This window comes from Geotrypetes seraphini, chromosome 12, assembly GCF_902459505.1.
Source record: "Geotrypetes seraphini chromosome 12, aGeoSer1.1, whole genome shotgun sequence".
Taxonomy (NCBI): domain Eukaryota; kingdom Metazoa; phylum Chordata; class Amphibia; order Gymnophiona; family Dermophiidae; genus Geotrypetes; species Geotrypetes seraphini.
The window spans coordinates 44,184,792-44,212,558 of record NC_047095.1 but is presented as its reverse complement, the minus strand read 5'-3'; the positions used below and the strand labels follow the sequence as shown (position 1 = coordinate 44,212,558).

General features: G+C 42.9%; 1 protein-coding gene across 3 annotated transcripts in view; it reads right to left on the bottom strand.

Annotated features, from left to right (window-relative positions):
• Nucleotides 1-27,767, bottom strand: part of WLS (Wnt ligand secretion mediator) — a 121,543-nt gene that overhangs the window by 17,474 nt on the left and 76,302 nt on the right. For all 3 annotated transcript variants that reach the window (XM_033916412.1, XM_033916413.1, XM_033916411.1), the window contains exons 3-6: nucleotides 9,224-9,348; nucleotides 7,096-7,257; nucleotides 6,370-6,506; nucleotides 2,977-3,145 (exon numbers count right to left, since the gene is read on the bottom strand). In XM_033916412.1, coding sequence (XP_033772303.1) covers nucleotides 2,977-3,145; nucleotides 6,370-6,506; nucleotides 7,096-7,257; nucleotides 9,224-9,348 — 593 coding nt within the window. The remainder of the gene's footprint in view (nucleotides 1-2,976; nucleotides 3,146-6,369; nucleotides 6,507-7,095; nucleotides 7,258-9,223; nucleotides 9,349-27,767) is intronic.

Here is a 27,767-nt window from a genome sequence, read left to right as displayed (position 1 = left end):
AGCTTTTAGGCGAAGGACTGGCTCTTCCTTCACCTAAAAGGCCTGGCTTTGGGCGTTTGGGATTTAGGCTTATTTTTGGTTTATTATACGTCTTAAGTGTAGATGTAGTGGTGGTCTGGCCGTTTAAACAGCTTAACGGAGAAGCAGGCTATTATTAAAAACCACCTCCTTTTGTACGTTTTTTTTGAGAATGGACATTTTCCCTGCTTCTACTTTCAGCATTTAGTGCCTTAGGCCAAAAGGGGACTTAGACTTTTTTTTGATTATGACTCTCTATGCGATTTACAAAATTACATGCATAGATATTAAAAACACTAAACATGTTTCGACAAGACAAACGCAATAAAACATTAACTAACGATATCATTGTTGAAACCTTCTTTTAAATTCATCCTACAAGATGGAAAGACAAAATCCCATAAAAACATTTACAGGACGGGAAAGCATTAGCAGCAAATAGCATTAGCACATGAAGGCGTTGACGACAAATTGCGTTTTCAATAAAGTACTGTAGTTAAATAGAAAGAAAAGATAGGAAGTTTACACTTACTTTTGTTCTTCATCCATCCCACAATTCCCTCTCACCACCACATCCAACATTTCTCCCTCTCTTCTCTCTATTCTATGCATCTATACCTCACATCTCCCCCACAATCATGTCCAATCTTTCTCCCTCCCTATGCCCAACAATTTGCCGCTTTCTTCATTTCCCCATGTGCACCATCTCTTTCCCTCTCACTCAAGGCCCATGCCCAACAATTTTCCCTATTCCCTCACCACCTCAGCATCTCTTTCCCTCACTCCCTCCATTGTTCCATCCTATATCCCAAGTTCATGCTTCCCTCCCCCATTCTGAGTCCCAAGGTCATGCTCCCTCCCTCCCTCGTTCCATCCTATGTCCCAAGATCATGCTTCCCTCCCTCGCTCCATTGTGTCCAAAGGTCATGCTCCCTACCTCCTTTCTTCCATCTTTTGTCTGAAATTTGTGCTCCCTCCCTTCCTTCTGTGTCCCAACACGACCCCGCTTCTCCCGTCTTGTGCCGACGCACCCCCCTCTTCCTCCCTTCCTGACAAACGCAACCCTCCTCCTCCCTTCTGTGTCCCAATGTGCCCCTCTTTGTCTTTTCCTCTGTTCTGTTTCCCACATTCGTGCCTCCCTCCCTGCCATGGGTGTTTACCTCCTCCAGCTGGCTGAGTCTCCCTCCTCCCAGCCGCACTTCTCTTTGTAAAGCCGCGAGCTGCAGCTCCTGCACGTGGCTCTCGGCTGACCCAGAAGCCTTCCCTCTGACGTTAGAGGGAAGGCTTCCAGGTCAGTGGGCTGCATGCAGGAGCTGTTGCTCACGGCTTTGAACATAAGAACATAAGAACTGCCTTCTCCGGATCAGACCTTCGGTCCATCAAGTCCGGCGATCCGCACACGCGGAGGCCCTGCCAGGTGTACACCTGGCGTAATTTATATTCCACCATATCCTTATATGCCTCTCTTAAGGAGATATGCATCTAGTTTGCTCTTGAAGCCTAGGACGGTAGATTCCGCAATAATCTCCTCTGGGAGAGCATTCCAGGTGTCAACCACTCTCTGAGTGAAGCAGAACTTCCTGACATTAGTCCTGAACCTGTCCCCCCTTAGCTTCATTACATGTCCTCTAGTCCGTGTCAAATTGGACAATGTAAATAATCTTCTCTGCTCTATTTTGTCGATTCCTTTCAGTATTTTGAAGGTCTCGATCATATCCCCACGCAGTCTCCTTTTCTCAAGGGAGAACAATCCTAGTGTTATAAGTCTGTCCTCGTATTCCAGTTTCTCCATACCCTTCACCAGTTTTGTTGCTCGTCTCTGCACCCTCTCCAGCAGTTTTATATCCTTCTTTAGGTAGGGAGACCAATGTTGGACGCAGTATTCCAAGTGTGGTCTGACTATTGCCCTATAAAGCGGCATTATAACTTTCTCCGATCTACTCGAGATTCCTTTCTTTATCATGCCCAACATTCTATTTGCAAAAAGAAAAGCGACTGGGAGGAGGTAAACACCCCTGAGAGGGAGGGAGGCACGAATTTGGGACACAGAACGAGGGAAAGATGATGATGAGGGTCGCGTTTGGACAGGAAGGGATAACAAAGGGGCGCGTTGGCACAGGAAGGGAGAAGCAGGACCCCGGGTCATAAGTATGAGTTCGACGTAAGTCGGGCGTTCTTAAACCGCCATTGCCTGTATGCAGAAAAATGTGTTTGGAGTATTCACCCTGTAGAAATTTTGCCAGCTTATGTTTAGTTAAGGTTTCTTAGAAACAATTTGACCTGGGATGTCTAAAGCTTTATACAAAACTAAATACTTGAGAAAGTCACATAATCATCACAGCAATCATCTCCCTTTGACTATTTAAATGGAAAACATCTGGATTTGTCACCCTATTAAAGTCTCCCCCCATTATAATAGGACAAGAATCCTGTTGTAAAAGATAATTCAAAATTGTTGAAAAAAAATTTTTGTCATATTTTTGGAGCATATAAATTACAAAGCCACATATTAACCCCGTTAATCCTAACTTTTGCTATTATAAAATGCCCTCCCGGATCAATATTAACTTGTATCTTTTCTATCACTAATTTTTTATGAAATAAAATAATAACCCCTGCCCTTCTATTAAGGGTCGGAGCCTCCCCTACCCACCAAGTAAGTATATTTTTATGAATTTAATTGTTATGAAAATATTATGTATTATATTCTTGTATATCTGTACATTTGTTTAATTCCTTCAATAAAATGTTATAAACTAAACGGAAAACTTTGCTACTAAGTATAGCAGTAGATCAATCACGGATTTTGTTTCTTTATTAAGCCAGCACATCAGTTGTGAATGGGGTCATGATTACAGTCGGCCCAGAATAAAAGAAAACAGAGACAGATCCTTTCCAATGATATGTTGCTGCTACTAAAGCTTTTGATATGGACATTTAACTTCCTGGCAAACTTACCATCATGTGCTCACCGCAAAAGATGATCCAAAATGACAGAAGCATAGCATAGAAAATTCCCTGTCGGATATCTCCAAATAGCAACATCCATGTCCAGTTAAATCCAATGGAAAACCATTCTACAGGAATATTAATGAAGGTCATAGAAATTCCAAGGGCAAAAATGACTCTGAGGAAGAAATGGTTTTCAAAAATGAGTATAAAATCTACTTAAAATAATTAATTTTACAATGCTCATAAACCTGGACTAGAAAATGTATTTCTTTCTCAATATCTTATAGCAGTCCCCCTAGATCAGGGGTGGGCAACTCCGGTCCTCGAGGGCTGGAATCCAGTCGGGTTTTCAGGATTTCCCCAATGAATTTACATGAGATCTATTTGCAAGCACTGCTTTCAATGCATATTCATTGGGGAAATCCTGAAAACCCGACTGGATTCTGGCCCGCGAGGACTGGAGTTGCCCACCCCTGCCCTAGATAGATACTCATTGTTACAACACTCTTTTCTGCTCCCTCCCAACCCCCCACCCCCCCTTCCTACCTCTTTAATTTTCCCGGCGTGAGCAGCATGGCGAACTTGCTGTCTGTGTCAGCTCTCCCTCTGATGTCACTTCTTAGGCATGGGACCCGGAAGTGACGTCAGAGAGAACAGCAAGCTAGTGATGCTGTTCGCACTGAGAAAATTAAAGAAGTACGAGGGAAGGGATGCACAAGCGGGGGTGGGGGCAGAGTGGAGGATGGGTGCTGTAAGGTTATATTCTTTATAAGTTTATGTTGCTATGCAGAAATCACACAAAAACATTGTCTCTTTTTGTTATCTGTAACTATGACTACTGGCTGTGGAATTTCCCACCCCCCTCCCTGTGGTTCATGAGAAACGAAACCTATCTTTCCCTATAAGCTACACCCATTATTAGCTTGTGACTGGGCATGTACAAAGGGGGGGGGGGACTATAAATATGTGTGGTTCTTTGGCTGTGTGTGTGTACATCTCTTTGGCTGTGTGTGTGTGTACGTGTGTGTGTGTGTGTGCGTACGTACGTGTGTGTGTGTGTTTTCTGTCCCCTGATGCATCTGTAGTCAGGACAGCAGAACGAGGCTTGTGCAAATTGGGACCTAGTCATTTCAAGTGACAGTACCCCCCCCACCAAGAAGGCACCCAAGGCAGACCCCCCCCCCTTCCATTAAGACCTAGCTGGAGGCTATGTGTAATGTCTAGAAAGGGTTCAGCCTGGAATCCATACAAGAGAGAGTTTCTTCTAACGCAAACAGAAATCTACAAATTATTTTCAATCCAGCCTCAGCCGTTGCCATTTGAAGTAAGGGACTACCAAATCACTTATAACCATCTCTGTCTAGCCTAAAGAAAACTCCCCAAAATGTTCTACCTCGGTCAAGAGGAAAAGGAGCTCACAAGCCAAGCAAAGAATTGGTTGGAGAAATGCCTGGAGATGTAGCCAGGTCTCGTTATTAGCCAGATATTTGAGTATCCCCATCCTGAAAGTTCCATTCTATCCCTATCTATTTGACTCCCTTGTCCTGGCCCAACTCAAAACAGTTAATCTGTAGGACTAATGTTTATAATTTACTCCCATCTGTGCTGTAGGTCTTCAGGGTCTTGGTACACAGGTTTGCATCCAGGATAAAAAAAGGTACTCCTGGGACGTGCACATTCCCTTAACAGGGCACTCTGGACCTCAGTGGGAATGTGCTTAAGATTTGCCCAGTTGTGTGTTAACATGTGGTACCTAGTCCAGGTTGATACAGAAGGGCTTAGTGCCTCCATTTTAAGAGAAGGAAACTGGTACCGTGTTAACTATGCATTAGAGAGAGTTAACATGCACTAAACGTGGCACACTACCTGCCAAATGTCTTCCACGGCCACTCTCTGCCTATGCCACACCCCAACGGTAAAAATTAAGTAACGCATGATTTAACATGCAATTAACAGGCAAACTGCCACATAACTTCTTAACGGGGGTCACGGGGTAGCCTATTTCCATGCACTAAAGCCCTGATTCTAAGAACATAAGAAGTGCCTCTGCTGGGTCCGACCAGAGGTCCATCGTGCCCAGCAGTCCGCTCACGCAGCGGCCCAACAGGTCCAGGACCTGTGTAGAAGTCCTCTATCTGTACCCCTCTATCCCCTTTTCCTTCAGAAAACTGTCCAATCCCTTCTTGAACCCTAATACCGTACTCTGTCCTATCACGCCCTCTGGAAGCGCATTCTAGTGTCCTATCGAGCCTATCACGATTCTATAAATGATGCCCAGCTTCTAGGTGTCATTGAGTGCAGTTGTTAAAAGGGGATAGATTCGGTACTAACGTTAAGGAAGTTCTTCTTCACGCAGAGAGTGGTGGAAAACTGGAACGCTCTTCCGGAGTCTGTCATAGGGGAAAACGCCCTCCAGGGATTCAAGACAAGGCTAGACAAAAGTTCTTGCTGAACCAGAATGAACGCAGGTAGGGCTGGTCTTGGTTAGGGCGCAGGTCTTTGACCTGGGGGCCGCCGCGTGAGCAGACTGCTGGGCGCAACGGACCATTGGTCTAACCCAGCAGCGGCAATTCTTATGTTCTTGTTAATCATCTGATAGGCGCGGTTTATAGAATCGCCCCTAAGCGTTCTTAGGCGCTAAAACCTTAGGCGCACTGCTATTTAGGCCAAGGTTTTCTTGACCTAAATGAGTCCACGTCCCAAATCCACCCCTCAATCTGTCTCTAACAATGGTAGGCGCCTGGGTGTAGACTCAAAGTGGTAGGTGCCTACTACTATCTATTCAGTCGTGTCTGACCCTTGGATATTCTGTAGGCCAGTCCTAGTCATGCTTCCCCGTTTTCCACAGCTTCTTTCAATTGCTTACCGTACCAGCTAATTAATTTCTTTAATGGTTTTTAATGGCGCTTTAAATCATCAGCGCCGATTAAAGGGTAAAGGGGGTGGGACTTGTCTACAGCTTTTTCTGTGTGTGGTTATAATCAAAGTGGTTTACATATTTTAGACAGGTACTTATTTTGTGCCCAGGGAAATGAAATGTTAAGTGACTTGCCCAGAGTCACAGGAAGTTGCAGCGGGAATCAAACTCGCAACCTCAGGGTGCCGAGGCAGCTGCTCTAACCACTGGGCTTCCAATTAAGAAAATTACGTTAGCTGCTTAGATCAGCTAGGCACGATGACCTAGGCGCCTAATTTTAGGCATCTTTTATAGTATCAGGGCCTAAGTGCTTAATGTCCTTTAGTGAAAGGGCCCCTAAAAAGTTATACAATGACATGACCAAGTGAAGATACTCAAGCAAGACATATTCTCTCTCCCTCAGAAAGGCACAGCAAGCATGAATCACCGAGACCACCACTAAAACACAGATGCAGGAAGACTTAAATATTCTCTCAACTTACTTTTCCAATAGGACTGGGGATCGAGTCATCATGGTGATCCGTCTCCAGTACCAAATCATGATGATAAGGATGCTGGGTGTGAGGAAAGTTTTCATAGCAAACCATACTTTGGTGAAGCCGCCATTTTGGAAAATTGTCTAGGTAGTAGAAAAATAAAGAGTCCTGGTTCTAAGAACAGCTGTTTTACAAGAATTCAACTTCATATTTGTAATAGTTTGTGATTTAAGACTACCTTCCTCTTTATCACGCAACCACTGCGTTTTAGACAATGTTCTATGAAGTGAAAATGCAATAGCTGTTTAGGATGGGGGTTCCCCTTGCTAAGATAAAATCCTGGACAGACTCCTGAAATAAGCATAAGCCTGCTTACCCTACACCAGTGGCGCAGCAAGGGTGAGAGGCATCCAGGGTGGTGGTGCCCCTCCCCCATACTCTCTCTCAGACCTCCCCCCCTTCCACCTCTATTTGTTCACTGCCATAACCCAATTTCAACGTGTTCCTTGTGACCTCTCCCTCTGACGTCACTTCTTATGCGTGGCGTTGGAAGTCGTTACTCGCAGTGGGGGGGGGGGGGGGGCGGGGAGGACCGAGAGGGGTGCTGGTACTCCCAACATGATGGCGCCCAGGGTGGACTGTCCTCCTCCCTAGGCCACTGCCCTACACATGTACAACATATATTCTGTACAAGAAGAAAGGGGGACCAATAGGTGTCATTCAGCAACTTACTGTGAGTTTGAGATCCTTTATTTCTCCAATCCCTATGTTAACTTTTTTCCGCTCGTTTACAGGCAGTCGGATGTTGACCAGGTAATACTTGTGAGCCACGCTCCCAAGCTCTATAAGTGGAATCAAATCACATTCGTAGTAGTGGCCTTCACTGATCTGGCTCTGTTCATGACAAAGGAGGAAGAACAATCAAAATGACAACCGAGGCAGCTGAGAAGTGGTCATCATCACAGAAGCTGCTGGCCCCTCGTCTAGGGCAGCTCTAATTTGACAGCTTGGCCTCTGGCAAGAGTTCTAGGATTCACTAAACTCTCTCTATAGTGGTTAACAGACCTACATAGCCTTTTATAAACACAAGATATTAAATTCTGACTGCTCCATGGAACAAGGACTTTTCTGTTAGGAAATTATTCAAACGTTTTATAAACCTGCTAAGCTAACTGCTTTCACCACATTCTCTGGCAATGAATTCCAGAATTCAATTATTAAATTCTGAGCTCCATGGAGCATGGACCAACTGAACTCTAGGTCATGTCGCTGATGGCTCTGTTGGTTATGCTCCTCAGAAACAGGAAGCTCATGGCAGAAGGGGCAGGACAAGAGCAGCCATTAACTATACGGCCTAGACCAGGGGTGGGCAACTCCGGTCCTCGAGGGATGGAATCCAGTCGGGTTTTCAGGATTTCCCCAATGAATATGCATGAGCTCTACTTGCATGCACTACTTTCAATGCATATTCAACTGGATTCCGGACCTCGAGGACTGGAGTTGCCCACCCCTAGTCTAGTCAGTTGCTCCATATTTTTACAGACAGTCCACGGTTTAAAAACACCTGACTTACGTCGGACTCGTACTTATGAACTTACTTGCCTTCTTTCTGCGGGTGTTACTTCCTGTGGCCGGCCCCCTCCTCCCTGCCATACTTCTCTTCTCTAAGCTGCGGCTGCGGTTCCTACACGTGGCCCGCAGCTGACTCAGAAGCCTTCTCTTCCTCCCTTCTCACTTGCCTCTCTCCCGCGGGTGTTACCGCCTCTGGCCGACTCCTTCTTCCCTGTTGTACTTCTCTTCTTGAGGCCATGGGTTCTGCATGCGGCCCTCGGCAGTCCCGGAAGCCTTCCCTCTCTGCTGGGAAGGCTTCCGGGTCAGCTGCGGGCCCTGTGCAGGAGCTGCGGTCACGGCTTTGAGAAATATGGCAGGGAGGAGGGAGACGGCAAGAAGCCAACACCCGTGGGAGGGAGGCATTGGGACACGGAAGAGAGGAAAAGGGGTGCATTGGAACAGGAAGAGAAGGCTTCTGAGTCAACTGTGTGCCGCATGCAAGGAGGGGGCATAACCTTGGGACACAGAATGGAAGGAGGGAGAGGGAGCATGAACTTGAGACATAAAATAGAAGAATGGAGGGAGCGAGGGAAAGAGATGCTGAGGTGGGAGAGGGAAAAGAAAAGGAGAATTGGGCATAGGGAGGGAGAGAGAAATATTGGACTTGGTGGTGGGAGAGGTATGAGGTACAGATGCATGGGGAAGAGCGAGATGAGGGAGACATGTTGGATGTGGTGGTCGAGAGGAAACAGTGGGACAGATGAAGAACAAAAGTAAGTGTAAACCTCCTATCTTTTCAAACTACAGTACTTTATTTTGAGGATGGTTTTCAGGGATCTCGAAGTCCCTCCTTGAGGGCCGCAATCCAGTCGGGTTTTCAGGATTTCCCCAATGAATATGCATTGAAAGCAGTGCATGCACATAGATCTCATGCATATTCATTGCGGAAATCCTGAAAACCCAACTGGATTGCGGCCCTCAAGGAGGGACTTTGAGACCCCAGGTTTTATTTTAATGTTTTTATAGTCTATGTACTGTACAGGTTCCGAGTTACATACAAATTAAACTCAAGAATGGTTTAAAAAAACGGAACCCGTTCTTAACCTGGGGACTGCCTGTATATTACTTTTACCTTTGCTGAAAGCAGTGGGGGGTGGGCTGTAGCACTTAATGCATATGTTGATGAACTTTTCACATAGGTACCATGTTATAAAATCACCATCACCGTGTCTACAACTTTTTCCTGAAAATAACCAATTGTTCAGACACTGCGACTCAAAATGCAACCGAATCGCAAGCAGTAGCCTACCTTGGGAGTTGGCAATTTGCACTTCAGCTTCCGTTGCTCCGTCGAACGTGCCAATTCTGTCCACTTCCCACTCAAATCATTGCGGTATGCCATAGTTACATCGAGTGTGACCATGGCATTCTCTTCTGTAGGAAATGAGACATTTTCAGCGTAGTGTAGCGTTATTAGTAAATTGCTGGGGAGGTGATGTGAAAGGGGGTTATAAAGACCAGATCAAAACTGGTGAATAAATGTAAAAAAAAAACACAATACAACCAATTGTCCAGTCAAGGAAATCATTGTTTTATGCAACTTACATTCCTAAAGGCCTATATTGCTGCAATGAATTTACAGACTTACAAAGGGGCAAACGGGATGTCTCAAATCAGCACGTAAAAAAAAAAAAAAAATATGAATAAAGCAGTTTTGCAGGAGGGGGTGTCAAGATGGAGGCGGTGTGAGAGCCGAGAGTAAGAAGCAGTAAAGAGCCCACAGCCGCTGGATTTCCTAAGCAATTTTATTTATCTGTTTGTGGGCGCTGTTAAGTTTTCAGCGCTGCCGATATGCCGCACACGAAAAGGTAGGAGGTGATTAGCGTCTATCCCCATCCAGCAGACTGTCGACCGCTTCTTTGCAGCTCTAACAACTACGCAATTATCTGGAGGATTGGATAGCCTGGCGCTGGACATAGGTTTGGGAGAGCCTATCACCCTTTAGGATCTTGAAACATCCTTATCACCTCCGCTTACCCTCAACCCTCCTTGTCCAGCTGCTATCAGGGCTCTGGGGCAGGAGATCCGAGATCCCAGAAGTGAATATACGGGGGTCTCTGAGCAAGGGCACAGCGTTAACGGCAGAACAGCTGATGACTATAATCAAGAGAGCTGGGACTGTACCCCCTCCCACAGAGGCTTCCCTGAATGACATCTGGCTACTCCTACAACTTAGGAAGACTAAAGTGACCAAATCCACGGAAGAGGTAACTAATATTACAGCTAAATTGGATACTTTAACCAAAACTGTGGACTTGATGAAAATGGAGTTTACAGTCCAGGCCAACACTGGAAGAGATACTACATTTGCAGCAGTTTAAAGGATAACACCTTAATATATAGAAAATTTTAACAGTCGGTTAAATCTTCGTTTCCTGAATTTTCCATTGGCCCCAGGTGTTTTACCTATTGATTTTAAGATATCTGTCTGAGAATCTAAAAATTCCCTTAAATAATATTCCTCCAATGAATAAGATTTATTACCTGCCAAATGGAAAGGTCCCTCAAAAGGAACCAGGAAAAAAGAAAGGTCGAGACCTGGATTGATTTTGAAAATGTGTCTGCCCTTCTTGAACAAACCCTAACAGTTGACATAGAAAAAGCTACCCTTCTGGTGTGTTTTGTTTTTGAACAGGACGCTAATATGATTTTGAAATTATATTTTAAGAATTCTCAGAAATTATTTGGGAGGTCAAAAAATATGGTTATACCCTGATATTTCCAAAACCACTTAGGAATGAAGAAAGGATTTCCTTTCTATGTCAGGAGACAATTAAGTTGGGTGCTACATTCCTTCTGGTCAAGTACTTGGGTGTTATACCTTTTTTTCTCCAGACCACTTGAAGCAGTTCCTAGTTGTCAAGATCATTAAGGAATGATTAAAAAAGGGACTTCCTGAATTTATTTTCCTTCTGCGTTTCATGGAGAAAGATGTATTCTTTGAAAGTTATAAATAACTATTTGAAAGTTATAAATAAATTAAAAAAAGAAAAATATAATAATTATATATAGTCCTAAAGAAACTCACAACTCATGACCAAGCTAAAGGAACTTTTCCATCTATGATTTACTATAAATTTTTTTTTTTAAATCCACCTTAAAATATTTACTAAGAATTCTGAGGCTGATATTTAAAACTTTGGAATCTACCCAGACAAAATCTGTTTTCCAACAGCCCCTCCACCAGCTGCCTGGACAAAATCTGTACTGTGGTTTTCCTGGGGCATAGCTTTAGGAGAGCACTTGCTGAGTGGTCTCTGGGTTGCTGATTTTTATTTTAAAGGGGATTTGTGGTACTTCATTTTTGAATAGTTGAGCGGAATGGCCACAACCACTGACCCTCAAGCTTTGCTTTGAAGAATGCTGGTGTAGAAGGACTGAGGCTGAAATAGACACTAAAAAATGAAATGGGATTATTTCCTGCGGTTATCCTCGGGGACGGGAACGGTGAAGAATTTTGTCACCGTGTCATTCTCTAAGCGGAATGGATGAATACTACTGGTGGGTGGATACTTATTGTAGAGAAAGGGGAAAGGATTTTGGATTTAGCTTAGGACCTCTTCAATTGTAGTCCCAAATCAAGTTATATTCAATTCAGGTAGAAAAAGACAGGGTGCTAAAATTCATCACCGTTCCAATCCCTGTTGATAACCACGGGAAACCATCTCCATATCATTCTTTAAGGAGAGAGGGAAGAATCGGAGTGCAAATGGGCACAGCCACTGACCCTCAAGCCTTACATTGAAGAATGCTGGTGTAGAAGGACTGAGGTTGATACAGACACTAAAAAATGACATGGGATGGTTTCCTACGGTTATCCGCGAGGACATGGATGAATTTTGTCAGTGTGTCATTCTCTACATTCAGGTATACAGTAGTAGATATTTTTCCTGTCCCCTGGAGGACTCAAAAGCTAAGTTTGCATTTATGAAAATGGAGGGTTAAGTAACTTGTTCAAGATCACAAGAAGTTCCAGAGGGATTTGAATCCCAACTTCTCTGGTCCACTGCTCTAACCATTATGGCTACTCCTAAACATAGAAACATGATGGCAGATAAAAGCCAAATGGCCCATCTAGTCTGCCCAACCGAGTAACCATTATCTCGCTCTCTTTCTGAGAGATCCCACATGCCTATCCCAGGCCCTTTTGAATTCAGACACAGTATCTGTCTCCACCATCTCTTCCGGGAGACAGTCCTACACATCTACCACCCTTTCTGTAAAAATGTGTTTCCTTAGATTACTCCTGACTCTTAACTTCATCCAGAGCTTCCTTTCAAATGCATTTACGCCACGTAGGTATTTTAACATCTCTATCATATCTCCCCTCTCCCGCCTTTCCTTCAAAGTACACAGATTGAGATCTTTAAGTCTGTCCCCATACGCCTTATCACGAAGACCACACACCATTTTAGTAGCCTTCCTCTGGACTGACTCCATCCTTTTTATATCTTTTTGAAGATGCCGCCTCCAGAATTGTACAAGGCAAGCGGGTGGGGGCAGTCATGGATTTTGATATACCGACTTTCTGTAGTACAACCAAAGCAGTTTAACATATATTATATGTAGGTACTCTCTCTGTCCCTAGTGGGCTCACAATCTAAGTTTTGTACCTGGGGAAATGTAGGGTTGAGTGACTTGTTCAGGGTTATAAAGAGCTGCAGTAAAAAAAAAAAAAAAATCTGACCTAGTTTTCTCGGCTCTTACCCTCACTGCACTAGCTAGATCTTAATGCTTCCTGTGTTTTTATTGTTTTTCACCAAATTGGGCAATTGTATAAAAACTGGGAACAAACAGAAATAAAAGAAAAATCTAATAAAAAATTTTTGTTTTTTATATATATTTATTACTTTTAAAGTGGTCTATACATGGCCACCACTTTACTTAGTCCATAAACTGGGAAGCTAGTATATAAATTATTGAAAGGGGTAAAAAAACGGTGGTCCCCCAAAACCCCACTCACCAATATTTGTGTGCACTGTTTCAGGGTTTTGAGAACTGTCTCTCCCAAAAACACTAGGACTTCACAAGGTGCAGAAAGGCCGGGTTTCTATGGGCTGCTCTGATGGAGGTTTGTCTTAGCCACTACTGAATGAGAATAACGGACAGTTATTTCAGGTACGTGATTGGCTTACTGCTGGCTACGGTGCCCAACGTTTGGCCATCATTTTAAGAGAGATTTCGTCGCGACAAATTTTTCACATTTTTAGTGGCATGGTATCGCTCCAGCAAATGTTCATGGAATGGATAATAATTTCCCATAACAGCAATCATAAAGGAATAAACACAGAGCTGCCTTACTAGAGTACAGTTGACAGAATTTACACCTTAAGAGCAGAGAATGGGCACACACATTAACAAGCGCGCCATAGTTCACTGCCAACAAAACTCACTGCGAGTGAGGCCTACGTAAATTACCACCAGAATATTTCTTTCCACACAGTTAACACTGTCTTGTCCTCCCCTCCGCGCTAATGAAAATCAGCTGGAGGGATGGCTATTCCTTCTTGCCATTCGCCCCCTCCCACACACACAAGACAAGCAGCACTGAATAGTAATGAGCTGCCTTATAGACATTTGCATGTTTTGCATCTTATTACTACGTACCCCACAATGACCCCCAGTTTTAGGGCACCAGTGTTATAGCCCTTTAACATGCATTAAGTTTCAAGTCGATTGCATTTGCTAACACATCTAAAAAATCCTAAGCAGTTTACACATAAGAAAAACTTTTGTACGAAAGTTTAAATAAACAAAAATAGATCTGCGGGATGTACACCGATTGTACTGAACACAAAAGGGAAATCTGAATCCATGATATCCTGTTTCTCTGTCTTGGCTGTTTAGATTGTAAGCTCTTTCAAGCAGGGACTGTTTTCTTCTTCTTTGTGACTCTGTACAGCGCTACATGCGTCTGGTAGCGCTATAGAAATAATTATTATTATTAGAAGTAATTAGGGAAGGGGATAAACCAAGAGGGTGGGTACAGAATGCAAGAAAGAATGGAGAGAAACATAAAGCCTAGTGAGGGGAATTCTAAGGCTGAAGTGCTTTAGACACTGAAAGCATCTTGGAAGAGAAAGGTTTTAGGCACAGTGCTCTTGTTTTAAATTGATAGGGAGGGAATTCCAGTGATGGTGCTAGAACTGAAAAGATGGTATTGCGGGTGGTGTCGTAAACTATTTGGTGTGCAAGAGGAAATTGTAAGAAGGAACTGTTGGGTCGACCGAAGCATCCTCGAGGTCTTATATGGTGTCAATAATCTATCAATGAAAGCTGGAGAGTGATCAGATTGTACCTTAAACGTGAGGAATAATGTTTTAAAATGTAATCCGGTGTGCTACTGGCAACCAATATGCGTCTTTTACGAGAGATGTCATATGATCATATTTTTGGCCTTGTAGATGATTTCCCTAAGGCTTCTCCCCCTTGTGTCCGGGATACAGAGAGCCTAAAGGAGTCCCTGATTGGCTCAGACACCTAATACCCCACCCAAGGGGTAGGGGCTTGAGGAATCTGAGCCAATCAGGCCCCTCCCCATACATCAAATGATGCACCAGGGAGGGGCCTAAGGCCTGCATTGCAGACGGTGACTGGCGGCAAAAGGACTGAGCACTCCTCCTGCTCCCGACTAAAGGTATCAGGGAGGAGGGGGGCTAAGGGAGGGTGGCCTCTGCTGGCAGGAGGAAGTGGGCATCCCCATCTGCCATATTTAAGTTCTGTGTGGAGGAGGGGGGGGGGGCGGGAGCGTCTGGTGGCAGGAGGGAGTGAGCATCCCTCTTGCCATATTTATTTTTGGTTTGGGGCTGCACATATCCAACAGCAGTGAAAGGAGGCTGTCACTGCTGAGCCATTGAATCAGTCACGTTTGCATGCAAATGATTTGCACTTCCGTGCATCATTTGTATATCGAAAAGCTGCATCAAGAATGCACATAACTCAGCTGATAAATTCAAAATATTTTTTTTTGTTATTAAACTATACTTTGCTGTTTAGGCATTTTATTTTTCCAATCACTTTGGTCCTAGTCTCTCTGCCTTCAACTATCTTTTTCAGGCTTGCTATTCATTTCTCATTGCTTCCTGTTTTCCTCAATTCTTCCCCCCCACTTTTATCTCTGAGGTTGGATCTTTTCCTCCATTTTTCCCCAACTTTTATCTCTGAGGTTGGATCTTTTCCTCCATTTTTCCCCCACTTTTATCTCTGAGGTTGGATCTTTTCCTCCATTTTTCCCCCACTTTTATCTCTGAGGTTGGATCTTTTCCTTTCACCATTTTCCTCCATTAATTTATTTTTGGACTATCCATTCAAATTCATACTCCTGTCCTCAGTCTTCCTCCTTTCCTTTTTTGCTTATCAACTTCCCATTGAAACTAAACACAGAAAAGACAAAAATTTTCTTGGCAAGCCCAAAGGACAAAATCACCATAACATCAATACACCTAAATGGTCACGATCACTCAATATCAAAAACTATAAAAATATTAGGAGTCACCTTAGACACCCACTTGACCTTGATCGAACACACGAACTCGGTGACAAAAAAGTGCTTCTCCACACTTTGGAAATTAAAAACCATCAAAAAATATTTTGATCCTCTATCTTTCAGACTACTGGTACAGTCATTGATTCTATCCATCCTAGACTACTGCAACATCATTTATGTGAGTATACCTAAAAAAAAAAGTGAGAAAATTAAGAATAGTGCAAAACACGGCCGTCCGCTTAATATTCGGACTAAAGAAAAGTGATCACATTAGTCCCTACTACAAACTGCTACACTGGTTGCCGATAGAAGCATGAATTTTATTCAAGTTCTCTTGCTTCTGCTGTAAACTGATGTGGGGAATGGCTCCCACCTATCTCTTACCTCACTTCGAACTATACACCTCCACAAGGACAACCAGAAATCACAACCTCTTTGCCTATCCGAAGATCACTGATTGCAAATACAGGTCCTTTCTAGACAGAACTTTTAAGTTTCAAGCTGGTAGACTGGTTATTCCATGTCAAGTGATCAAGGGCTCCCTGCATGACCATCACGGATTTTGATAAAACTTTATGCACAAAGTCCCACATGTATCAAACGAACTTTGGTAAAGTTTTAGTTTCGCCTGTGGAATATTCGTGGAGATATAGCCATTTGTTTGACCCCATACTGCAATGACATACAGTACGACAGTGACATTCTGACAACTTTGAGACACAATATCTCACGGGCTATGTTTCCAAAAAAACTGAAACTTAGCTACCCTGCACAACTTTTGGAGCTCTATTCATGCTACCAATAATAATTTTTGTCGAGCACTGAGTGAATGGCTGAATTACAGTAAACTTGGCCGAAAAAATTAGTGCTCCAAAAAAAGTCAAAGTTTGACATTACTTAGCTCCCACAATAATTGAGTAATAAATGCGAAATTTGGCGCATAATGTCTCAGTACAATGTTGTTTTCAAAAGTACAATTTCAGCCTCCAAGCTCTTTCCATTAGTTTACAAATTAAGTGTAAAGTTGCTAATTTGTGTAAAAAGGCCAAAAATAGGGTATTTTCAGCCTGCTTTTACAGAAAAATACCTTTCAGAAACTCTTTCAAATCAGTCTCATTAGAAAGAGCATATTTCAAACCCCCTAGAAAAGTGGGCTTCATTATTCAACGCAGGTTAACAATGCCCGAAAAAGGGGGACAAAGTTGGGAGATGTCACCATGGCAACGGCCTACGTTTCAACTTACAATTATGTCACTTTTCACACTGTTTTTCCCTGTTTATTTTTACTCAAGCTTTGGGTACAATTATAGGGTTCTTAATTAATGATTATTCCTAACTAGAAATTGAGGTGATAATTTTGTTGCATGCAGATCACAAATTACAACTTGTTTTCTTTTTCAGATCCACATTATTATTAATTCAGTTTAAAATGGATGCCAACGAATCGACTAATAATAATCCTTTTCTGCCAGACTGTGCCATTGGGCAAAAATTGTTGTCAAAGTGTCATGACGGCACATTTTATTCTAAAAAATGTGGGCTCATTTTTTTACATAATTTGTCAACTGATGAAAAATTGCTTATCACTCGGCGCTCTGAAGTTGAACTGATGGATAAAGACCAAATCTGCCTCCACCACAAAGCAAAGTATCTCGACAAATACGAATTAAAGCAAACATCGTGTTGTAATCCATTTGAAAAGAAAAATCACATTGTTCAAAGTGGATTGTTAAAAGTCGATCTTGCCATGTCTAATGATTTTAGAAAAGTGGCAAAAATAAATATCAAGCCAGGTCAGAAACTTTGCAGTAGGTGCAAAGCCCAATACGTTTCAATGAGTGAAGCTACTGCAGCATCTTCATCTTCAGACGATTTTGATATCAGCATCTCCGATGCAGTTGATCAAAGCTTGACTGCTTTAGGAACCTCTCCATTGAAAATTCAAAGGTTAGCTAGTAGCGATAAAGCCGGCTATATGATACGAAAAATTGAACGTGTGTAGAATGTGATAGCCAAGAAGATTGTGATAGCCAGTTTCAGCTGAAGAAGTTGGGCCGTCTCGTCAGTCTGTAGAATGCAAGTTATGTGAAGATTACACTGACCTCATTGAAGAAATGAAAACGAAAATTGCAATATCCAACAGGTCAATGAAAGTTCAATTATTGACGATGGCCCCAAAAAGTTGGTCAATAAAGGAAACAGCAATGAAGTTTGGCGTTTCAGAGCGCATGGTCAGAACAGCCCAAAAAGTAAAGAAAGAGAAAGGCATTTGTTCTATACCTGATGCAAAAATTGGCAAGTCCCTTCCAAAAGAAATTGCAAATAGAGTTCAAGATTTTTACGAAGACGATGAATTCAGCAGAATATGTCCTGGCAAAAAAGATTGCATTTCAGTCCGCCTCAATAGTTTAAAAGTACAAAAGCAAAAGCGGCTGCTGTTGTGTAATTTAAAAGAGCTGTACGTGGTGTACTGTAACAAATACGGAACTGAAATTGGTTTTTCCAAATTATGTGAGCTCAGGCCAAAGTGGTGTGTAACCGTTGGTGCATCAGGTGCACACTCCGTGTGTGTCTGCACGATACATCAAAATGTAAAGCTCATGCTACAAGGCGCCAATGTCAAAGAGAACTACAAAGTTCTTATGGAAAAAACTGTGTGCGACCTAAATGTCAAGGATTGTATGCTACAACGATGTCAAAACTGCCCTGGTGAAGAAGCACTAACAGCATACCTGGAAGAAATATTCAAGGATTTAGATCCAGAAGAATCAATAAAATTTAAGCAATGGGTTCACGCTGACCGTGAAACATTAGAAACAAGCGTACTAACCATGGACAACTTTATTGAAAGACTTGCAAGCAAGATTTGGAAGTTGACAAGCCACCATTTCATTTCAAAACATCAAAGTGAATATTTGAAGATGTTGAAGACAGGCTTAAAAGAAACGGAAATGATTGTTTTGATGGATTTCGCTGAAAATTACTCATTTGTTGTACAGGATGCCGCCCAAGGCTTTCACTGGGAAAATTCACAAGCTACGGTACATCCTTTTGTTGCGTATTACCTCAATGAAGTGGGCACATTGCAAGTTGTAAACTGTTGCATTATTTCTGATCATATGCAACATGATACGATATCTGTACACGTGTTTATTCAAAAGTTGATCGAATTTTTGGTAACTCAAACAAACATTACCAAAATATACTACTTCAGTGACGGCTCAGCTGCACAATATAAAAACTACAAGAACTTTGTGAATTTGTGCAATCACAGAAATGATTTCAACATTGAGGCTGAATGGAATTTTTTTTGGAACTAGCCACGGAAAATCACCCTGCGATGGAGTTGGTGGAACAACTAAACAACTGGCTGCCCAGGCTAGCCTCCAAAGACCATCAACGGATCAAATATTGACGCCAAAGGATCTATTTAACTTTTGTGACCAAAATATACACGGAGTTAAATACATTTATGTTCCAAAAGAAGAAATTGAAGAAAGCAAAAAGTTTCAAGAAGAAAGATGGCATGAAAGCAGCACAGTAGCCGGTACCAGAGAGCACCACCAATTTGTACCAGTTGACTCACTCGGTTCGTGTCAGCAAAGTTTCAAATGACACAATAAATTTTGTTGCCAAAATTTCTGATACTGCCATTCCAAATTTGAAAGTGTCCGAAATCTTTCCTGGTTGCTACGTTGCCTGTACTTACGATAATCAATGGTGGATAGGCAACGTTGTTGAAGTCTCAATTGAACAAAATGATGCATTGATAAAATTTATGCATCTTCACGGTCCAGCTCATTCGTTTTATTGGCCAGAAAGGCAAGACGTTTGTTGGGTTCCAGAGCAACACCTCATCTGCATGCTTTGTGCCCCTTCAGTTACATCATCCGGCCGCCAATATCAATTTCCAGAAACTGCATTGAAGAAAGTGGCTCAAAAATTTAACAGAATGTTATAAAGATTGCTGGCAGTTAAAATCAAAGTGGACTTCACTTCGGCTTGGGAACCATATAAGATACCCAATTTAGGCTTGGGAACCTAGGATAAGACACCCTAATCATTGGCTTTGGAACCAGAAAGATACCAACAAAAGGCTTTGGAACCTTGACAAAGAAACCAAATGCGAGGCTTGGGAACCTGGACGAAGTGGCCCACCCGTGGCTGGTATTGCACAGCTATCGGGCGTGACCCCTATGGCGATGGGGTTGCCAGTTCAAACTCTTGAACTGGTAGTGACAATGTCACCATGGACCAACGCAATAGAGTAGTAGTAATACTACGTCAATACAAAACTGTAACTTTAAAAATGACAGAATTATGTTGAAATAGATGTTGTTGCCGTGGCAATGTCTCCCAACTTTGTCCCCCTTTTTCAGCCATTGTTAACCTGCGTTGAAAAATGAAGTCCACTTTTCTAGGGGGTTTGAAATATGCTTTCTAATGAGACTGATTTGAAAGAGTTTCTAAAAGGTATTTTTCTGTAAAAGCAGGCTGAAAATACCTTATTTTGGGCCTTTTTACACAAATTAGCAACTTTACACTTAATTTGTAAACTAATGGAAAGAGCTTGGAGGTTGAAATTGTACTTTTGAAAACAACGTTGTACTGAGACATTATGCGCCAAATTTCGCATTTATTACTCAATTATTGTGGGAGCTAAGTAATGTCAAACTTTGACTTTTTTTGGAGCACTAATTTTTTCGGCCAAGTTTACTGTAATTCAGGCATTCAATCAGTGCTTGGCAAAAATTGTTATTGGTAGCAATGAACAGAGCTCAAAAAGTTGTGCAGGGTAGCTAAGTTTCAGTTTTTTTGGAAACACAGCTCGGGAGATATTGTGTCTCAAAGTTGTCAGAATGTCATTGTCGTACTGTATTTCATTGTGGTATGGGGTCAAACAAATGGCTATATCTCCACAAATATTCCACAGGCGAAACTAAAACTTTACCAAAGTTCGTTTGAGACATGGTGGACTCTGCATATGAAGTTTCATCAAAATCCGTGATGGTCATGCAGGGCACTTTCCAAGAATCTGATCACTTGACATGGAATGACCCAAACAGCAAACCTGGCTAGGCAATTTCATCGATAGAGCCAGGTCGACCTACGGCGCTTTTCGGAAAAAAATTAAGACTGCTCTGTTCAATAGATTTATTTCCTAGTCAGACAACTCTCCCCCCTTTTTAAAAAACTATTACTCAACATGTTGATACTGCGTATTCTCACTAATTGTATTCTGTATTCACTGACTGTTCAGACTTCTTCACCATTTGTATTCTGAAATTCGCTGGCTATCCAGCCCCCTCCACTGTAACGTTAATATTATATTTCTTACTAATTTTTACTCTGTAATCACTGACTGCTCAGTGACATCTTCCCTATTTGTACGCTGTAATTTGCTGATTGCACAGCTCTCTTCACTGTGAACCGCCTAGAAGTCGCAAGATTATGGCGGTATAGAAAAAATAAAGTTATTATTATCTTCTTCTCTCATCCCCTTCCTGACCCATATTCGTACTCTCACTCTCTCCTCGGCCCTCACAATTTCAATCTCGCTTCTTTCTCCAGTATATTGCCTTTTGTTTTTCACCCACTCTTGATTTACCCCCTATGTACTCACCACCAACTCCAGCCCTTTTTTTAATCTCTCGCCCATTCACCAACCCCCACTCTTCCTCTTGTTTATCCTCGTCAGTCCTTTTCTCTTGCATTTTATCCCCACCCAGTCTCTGTATATCCCTTTTACCACCTCCTAAGTTCTATTTCCTTCTTCCTCCCATCCATGCATTTGTCCCTCCCAATCTAGCATCTTCCTTCCCTTCCTCATTGGTGGTCCAGCGTTTCATCTCTCCTCCATAGTACAGCATCCCCTGTCTTGCACCACCCCCTTTAACCCCTCCCCCAGTGGTCCAGCATGTCCCCCCATGTTGCTACTGTAGCTTTTGTGCCACAGTGGGGCAGACAGCTGGAACTCAATGGAATGCCAACAGCCAGAATGACTCATCAGGCCTTCCACACATGCACATAATTGAAAAGGATATCACATCTCCACCCACTTCAGGAGTGGGTAAGGATACAGCAGCGTTTCAGCACATAATCCTGCCAGGTGGTTCCTGAGGACTAGGTTGAAAACCACTGGGAAGGGGATGCTAGAGCACACCAGGGAGAGATATGATAGAGACGTTTAAATAACTAAGTGGCATAAATGCGCATGAGGCGAGTCTCTTTCCTTTGAAAGGAAGCTCTGGAATGAGAAGGCATAGGATGAAGTTAAGGAGGTGACAGGCTCCGGAGTAATCTAAGGAAATACTTTTTTCAGAAAGGGTGGTAGATGCGTGGAACAGTCTCCCAGAAGAGGTGGTAGAGACAGAGATTGTGTCCGATTTCAAGAAAGCGTGGGATCTCTTAAAGTGAGAGGAAGAGATAATGGTTACTGTGGATGGGTCATTTGGCCTTTATCTGCCATCATGGGTAGAGTGTGGTGCAGTGGTTAAAGCTACAGCCTCAGCACCTTTAGGTTGTGGGTTCAAACCCACACTGCTGCTTGTGACCCTGGGCAAGTCACTTAATCCCCCACTGCCCCAGGTACAGTAGATAGATTGTGAGCCCACCAGGACAGACAGGAAAAACTGCTTGAGTACCTGAATAAATTCATGTAAACCATTCTGAGCTCCCTTGGGAGAACAATATAGAAAATTGAATAAATAAATAGTGTGAAAAGTTTCAGCCTCTGATAACCAGAGCTAGTATTGTGACATCATAATGCCTCATTCCACCAATAAGAGCCAACCTCATCAGTGATGTCACAATGGCTTGATTGTCCTATATTTGGCTCACTTTTACTACATTTTGATTTCTAGAATGGTGCAGTGGTTAAAGCTACAGCCTCAGTATCCTGGGGTTGTGGGTTCAAACCCACATTGCTCCTTGGGACCCTGTCACTTAATTCCCGCATTGTCCCAGGTACATTAGATAGATTGTGAGCCCACCAGGACAGACAGGGAAAACTGCTCGAGTACCTGAATAAATGCATGTAAACCGTTCTGAACTCTCCTAGGATAACGGTATAGAAAATTGAATAAATAAATATGGAAGTGGGTGGGGACACTGCAGCATTTCAGTGCAATCCCACACTTCCTTTTTGTCCTGGCTCTAGACCTGCTGCCGAGTGTGTAGTCTGGCAGGGTGAAGGGGAACTGTGACAAAGTGGAAGGGCCCATGCCTCTCACCAGGATTTCCCTTGGCTACATATCTGGCATATGCACCAGAGCAAAACAAACTCCTTTCAAGAAACACAGTGCTGCAACGTAACTGCAGGCTATTTCTTTCATGAATGTAAGAGAGCTTTCCCCCCCCTCTTGACTGGCAGACTGCTTTAAAAAAAATTCTGTGTAATCCAAAGTTAGCCACTTTCATTTCATTAAAATGGGAAATAGCAGTCCCAGAGCACAGAAACTTTCTTCCTGAAAGGCCTTATTATTCTAGCAATCCTGCAGATTTACATCCCTTACAAAAAAACCTAAGGCATACATATCACAGAATGGGGAGTGTGGTGGAACTGATCTAAATAAAACCCATTTGAAAGCAGCTGTGAAACAACAGGAATCTGCTAGCAAAACTTATCTGAAGCTTGGGAAGCAGCAATTAAAACAGCAGGATGCCAGGACAGCCTTAAACCCCAGAAGCCAGAGAACATAAGCTTCTCCTGAGAGCTGTGACTCGCTTCCAGCCATGCAGGCAAGCTGTGGAAAAATAGCCACCACCCTGAATGAAACTGCACCCCTCTCACACATTTAAGTCTTTATTATGGAGATTTGAAGATCCTAAGGAAAATAAAGACGACAGTCAAAATGGGATCTATAATTCCAATTTAAAGAACAGAATAGGTAGGAGAAATTTTCCACTCATAAGAACATAATTGCCGCTGCTGGGTCAGACCAGTTGTCCATCGTGCCTAGCAGTCTGCTCACGCCGCAGCCCTTAGGTCAAAGAACAGTGCCCTATTTGAGTCTTGCCTTACCTGAATATGTTCTGTTCCAGTAGGAACTTATCCAACCCTTTCTTGAATCCATGAAGGGTGCTTTCCCCTATAACAGCCTTCGGAAGATCGTTCCAGATAAGGCATGTGGTGAACAGAAGTGTACATGGTGATGGGACAACAGGAAACCCAGGAGAATCCGTGGTGTTGGTAAAAAAAAAAAACCCAGTTATTAATACTACAGGGCTGGCAGGGGATAGACTGGGGACCAGATTATGTTCCCATGTACACCTTGATTCTGAAACTTGAAAAACTAACATCTCAGCAAAAAAAATACTATAAATAATTGAAAAGAAGTCAAGGCTAATGTTTATCTTGCTTATTTAACAAAGCAATGCCTAATTTTCTTTCCTGGTTGTGTCCCATTTACCAGCAGGTGGCAATAGAGAGTACCGAGTTGAACGCTGCCTTATTGGATGACTCCTGGTCAATCACTATGGCTCGTGCCAAAGCATCAGGAACTTGATAACCAAGAAAAAAACTCCTTTCCCATACTGTTAAATTTGAACTTGTAACAATACAAAGAAAACAGCCTAATTACAACCCCTGATAGTGAGGGATTCCACATAACTACTCTGAATAACATCTGCGTCTGAAGAAAGAGAATTATCAGGTGAGACAATTTTTCCTTCCTAAGCGCTAACAGCAGATGAATCCAGAGACTAGTGAGATGTTGCAAAGCAGTCCTTAAGTAGGGAGAGAAGCCTCTGCAATAACTGATGCGCCAAAGCATTGGAATGTACCGACATATGCAACAAGGACCACGTTGCTCTCCTGCAAAGCCCTTCCAGAGAAAAGTATCTGGATTCTGCCCAAGAATTTGCCACCGCTCTTGTAGAAGGAAAAATTATGTTCTTACCTGTTAATTTTCTTTCCTTAAGACGCAGCAGATGAATCCAGAGACCAATGGGATAGCACACATCTACCAGCAGGCGGAGATAGAGAAACTGATTAGCAGGTGGTCCTATTGGCTGGCACACCTCCTGTATCTTCAGTATAGCTCCTTGCCCAAACATCCGTAACCATCAATAGGCATAGCATGTAAAAAACTTCTTTCCCATAACAAATATCAAAAGGCAATAATACAGAATACAACCATCAATAATAACAAACTTCAAAAGTTGCAAAAGAAAAAACCGACAGACAATATCCAGAAAGGGTGGGGCTCTGGATTCATCTGCTGCGTCTAAAGGAAAGAAATTTTACAGGTAAGAACATAATTTTTCCTTCCTTAGCAACAGCAGCAGATGAATCCAGAGACCAATGGGATGTAGCAAAGCAATCCTAAATCTGGGTGGGAAGCAAACGCCACCTCCGCAACAACCGAAGCACTAAATGCATCTACCGCATGCGCCACCACATCCAACCGGTAATGCTGAGATAAAGCACTCTCGGAAGACCAAGGAGCCGCGAGACAAAACTCCTCCAAGGAAAAAACCTCTGGACTGAGTCCAAGAAGTAACCATCGCTCTGGCGGAATGGGCATGAAATTCTTTCACCAACCGCTTCCCTGCCATCAAGCAAGCGTAAATAATGTCCTCCTGGACCCATCGAACCATACATTTGAGGCGTCCCTTGAAGAATACAAAAAGGTGATCTAAACAACAAAAAGTCGTTAGAAACCTAGCTCGCGGAGAACGCTACGCACTTAAAAAAAAAATGCAGTGAATAAAAGCACATCTCCCCATTTCTCCTCCCAGGAAGAAGGAAGGAAAAGTGAGAGTGGCATAAAAGAACATATGACCTCTCCTTAGAAAGAAAACGTGGTACAGACCGAACTGACACCCCAAAATTTGCAAATCAGAAAAAGGAATCCCCGCCGAACAAGGCCTGCAACAAAACCACTGAACTGAAGCCATGGCCAAAAGAAACCCCGTGTTCAATGGCACAGCCTTTTAGAGTCTCAAAAGACAAGGTTGAAATGAAGCCTTCGGTAAACTGCGAAGAAGAACCTGAAGACTGTACCATAAGAGGTGTATGAATATACTGTACTCCGTTGAGGAACTGAACCACATGAAGCTGAGAAGAAAGTGAAGAGCGAGATACCTAGCCCTTGTAACAATCTAAGATTGGCACTTGATGCTGGAGTGAAGTGAATGCTTAGCCCTCAGCAATCCACATGTGCCAAAAAAGAAACAATAGAAAACAGAGAACTCTGGAAGGGTGCAAATGTTGAGAAGCACCCAAGAAAGGAAAAACCTCCAAAATGAAGCATAAACCACAGGAGAAGACGTCTGCATCGCCTGGATAAGAGAAGAAACAACCTGCTTTGCATAACCCATACACTTCAGCCATGACTTTGCACAAGCTAAGTCGTAATATCAAAGTAGGACGAATATCCAGAGTGATTGAACCCTAGGTGAGTAAATCTGGAGTTACCAGGAATCTCAACAGTTCGGTTGTCGAAGGCCCCACAGATCCGCATAGCAAGGATGGCCCCGAAAGCGAGCTGGCAAATTAATCCAATCAGCCAGGGGAAAACACGTAAAAAGAGAAAACAGAGGCGAGAAAGAAGCAACACTGCTACCTCCTCTGTCTGCTGAAGAAGCTAGGAAGGTTTGAATCCAAGACGAGGCTAGTTCCATACAAAGCAAATACAAGGCCTGATCAAAAGTTTCCAATTTCCAGGATGTAGAAGATTTCGCCACTACTACTAATCATGCTTTCTAAAGCATGGAAAGGCGAACACAGCGCTGTAACTGTCAACCTACAATAGATGGTCCATGCTCAGATTTTGTGGTGAGAAAGTCTATCCAAACCCTTTTCCTGTCCTGTAAAATGAAGTGCTGACAAAAGAGGAAGATAAGATTCCACCCATTGAAGTAGAACAAGTACTTTACTCACCAACTGAGTACATCACATACGTTCCTGGCTGTAGAGAAATACCACTGTCTCAGCCCTGTCCTAAAAGACCTTTCATCGTCATTCCGGAGGAATGGGCAAAAACTCCTGAAACAGTAGCCTGACCATGCTTCAGTCCAGAAGAATGAACAAGTATGGAGTCTCCTCTTAATATCAGACTCCTTGTGCTGAGGATTGAAGGAACGGCGCCCCCCAACCCGACAGCCTGGGATGTTTGGTGAATTTGAGCCAGTCCAGCAAAGACTGAGGCATGCATTTGAAAAAAATTAATCTCGCTGAGCCACCAATGAGCGAGCCACCAATGAGCCACCAATCTCGCTGAGCCACCAATGAGCCACCACCAATGAGCGATTCTCGAGGAGCCTACTAGATACTACAATTGGAGCCTTGAAATACCGGGAAACACAGGAACAAAAGCGACTGCTGGAGCATTCACATGTGAAAGCAAGCCAAAGTTCCCAGTGGAATCACAACCCTAGATCCAAGAACCTGTACAGAATCCCATACTCATGTTCTAGGTGACTGAAGAAGGCAAACCTGAGACTGTAATCTGTCGCCTCAGTCTCTGGGAAGAAACCCATTCCTCTCCTACGTGAACAACATCCCCTAATATTCCAAGAATTAGTCCAGGAGAAATGAGCTCTTTGGAAAAGTGAAGATTCACATCCAAAGAATTGAAGAAAATAAGTTCAAATAAAAGAGATCACCCGTTTGTGTCTGACAAATCCACCCGACTGGAAGACATCTGAATCCAGCAGTCTTCTAAGAAAGAATACCTGAATCTCCGATCTGCGCCAAAACGCCACTACTACTAACTGCCCTAATATTCTAAAATGTTCATGGAGCCGTGGCGAGGCCAAACGGCATCTGCCAAAACTGATAGCACTGCTCAATGAGAGCTAAGCGAAGATAGAGCAAATTCGGTGGCCATAGCAAAATTGTAAATATGCTCCCAGCCATTCTCTGGAAATGTCTAACTCTAAGAAACTAATTTACCATAATTAGAGCCAGTTCCCATCTGACCAACTACCCCATCTAAGGCACCATGATGTAAATGGAATAACTTCCCTTAGGCTAGGCCAAATGAAGTCTGCTTAAATCTAAAGCACTGCTCGAGAACAACCAAGCGCAGATACTGCCGATATGGTGGCCACATGTGAAAATTTAAAGAATCTCACAGTTCCCTTTGGAAATTTTCAACTTCGAGAAACGAAGAGAGTCATATGAAATCCAGCGTTAGTCTGATCAATTCCTGCTTTCATTTTGGGCACCATGAAGCAAATGGAACAACTTCCCTTAGATCCAGAAGCGCTGAAACCACTGTCCCAAGTACTAGCAAACCTTGAAGGGGATCATGCACCAGCGTCACCGTGGGATACTCAATACACAGGGACACCAAGAAAG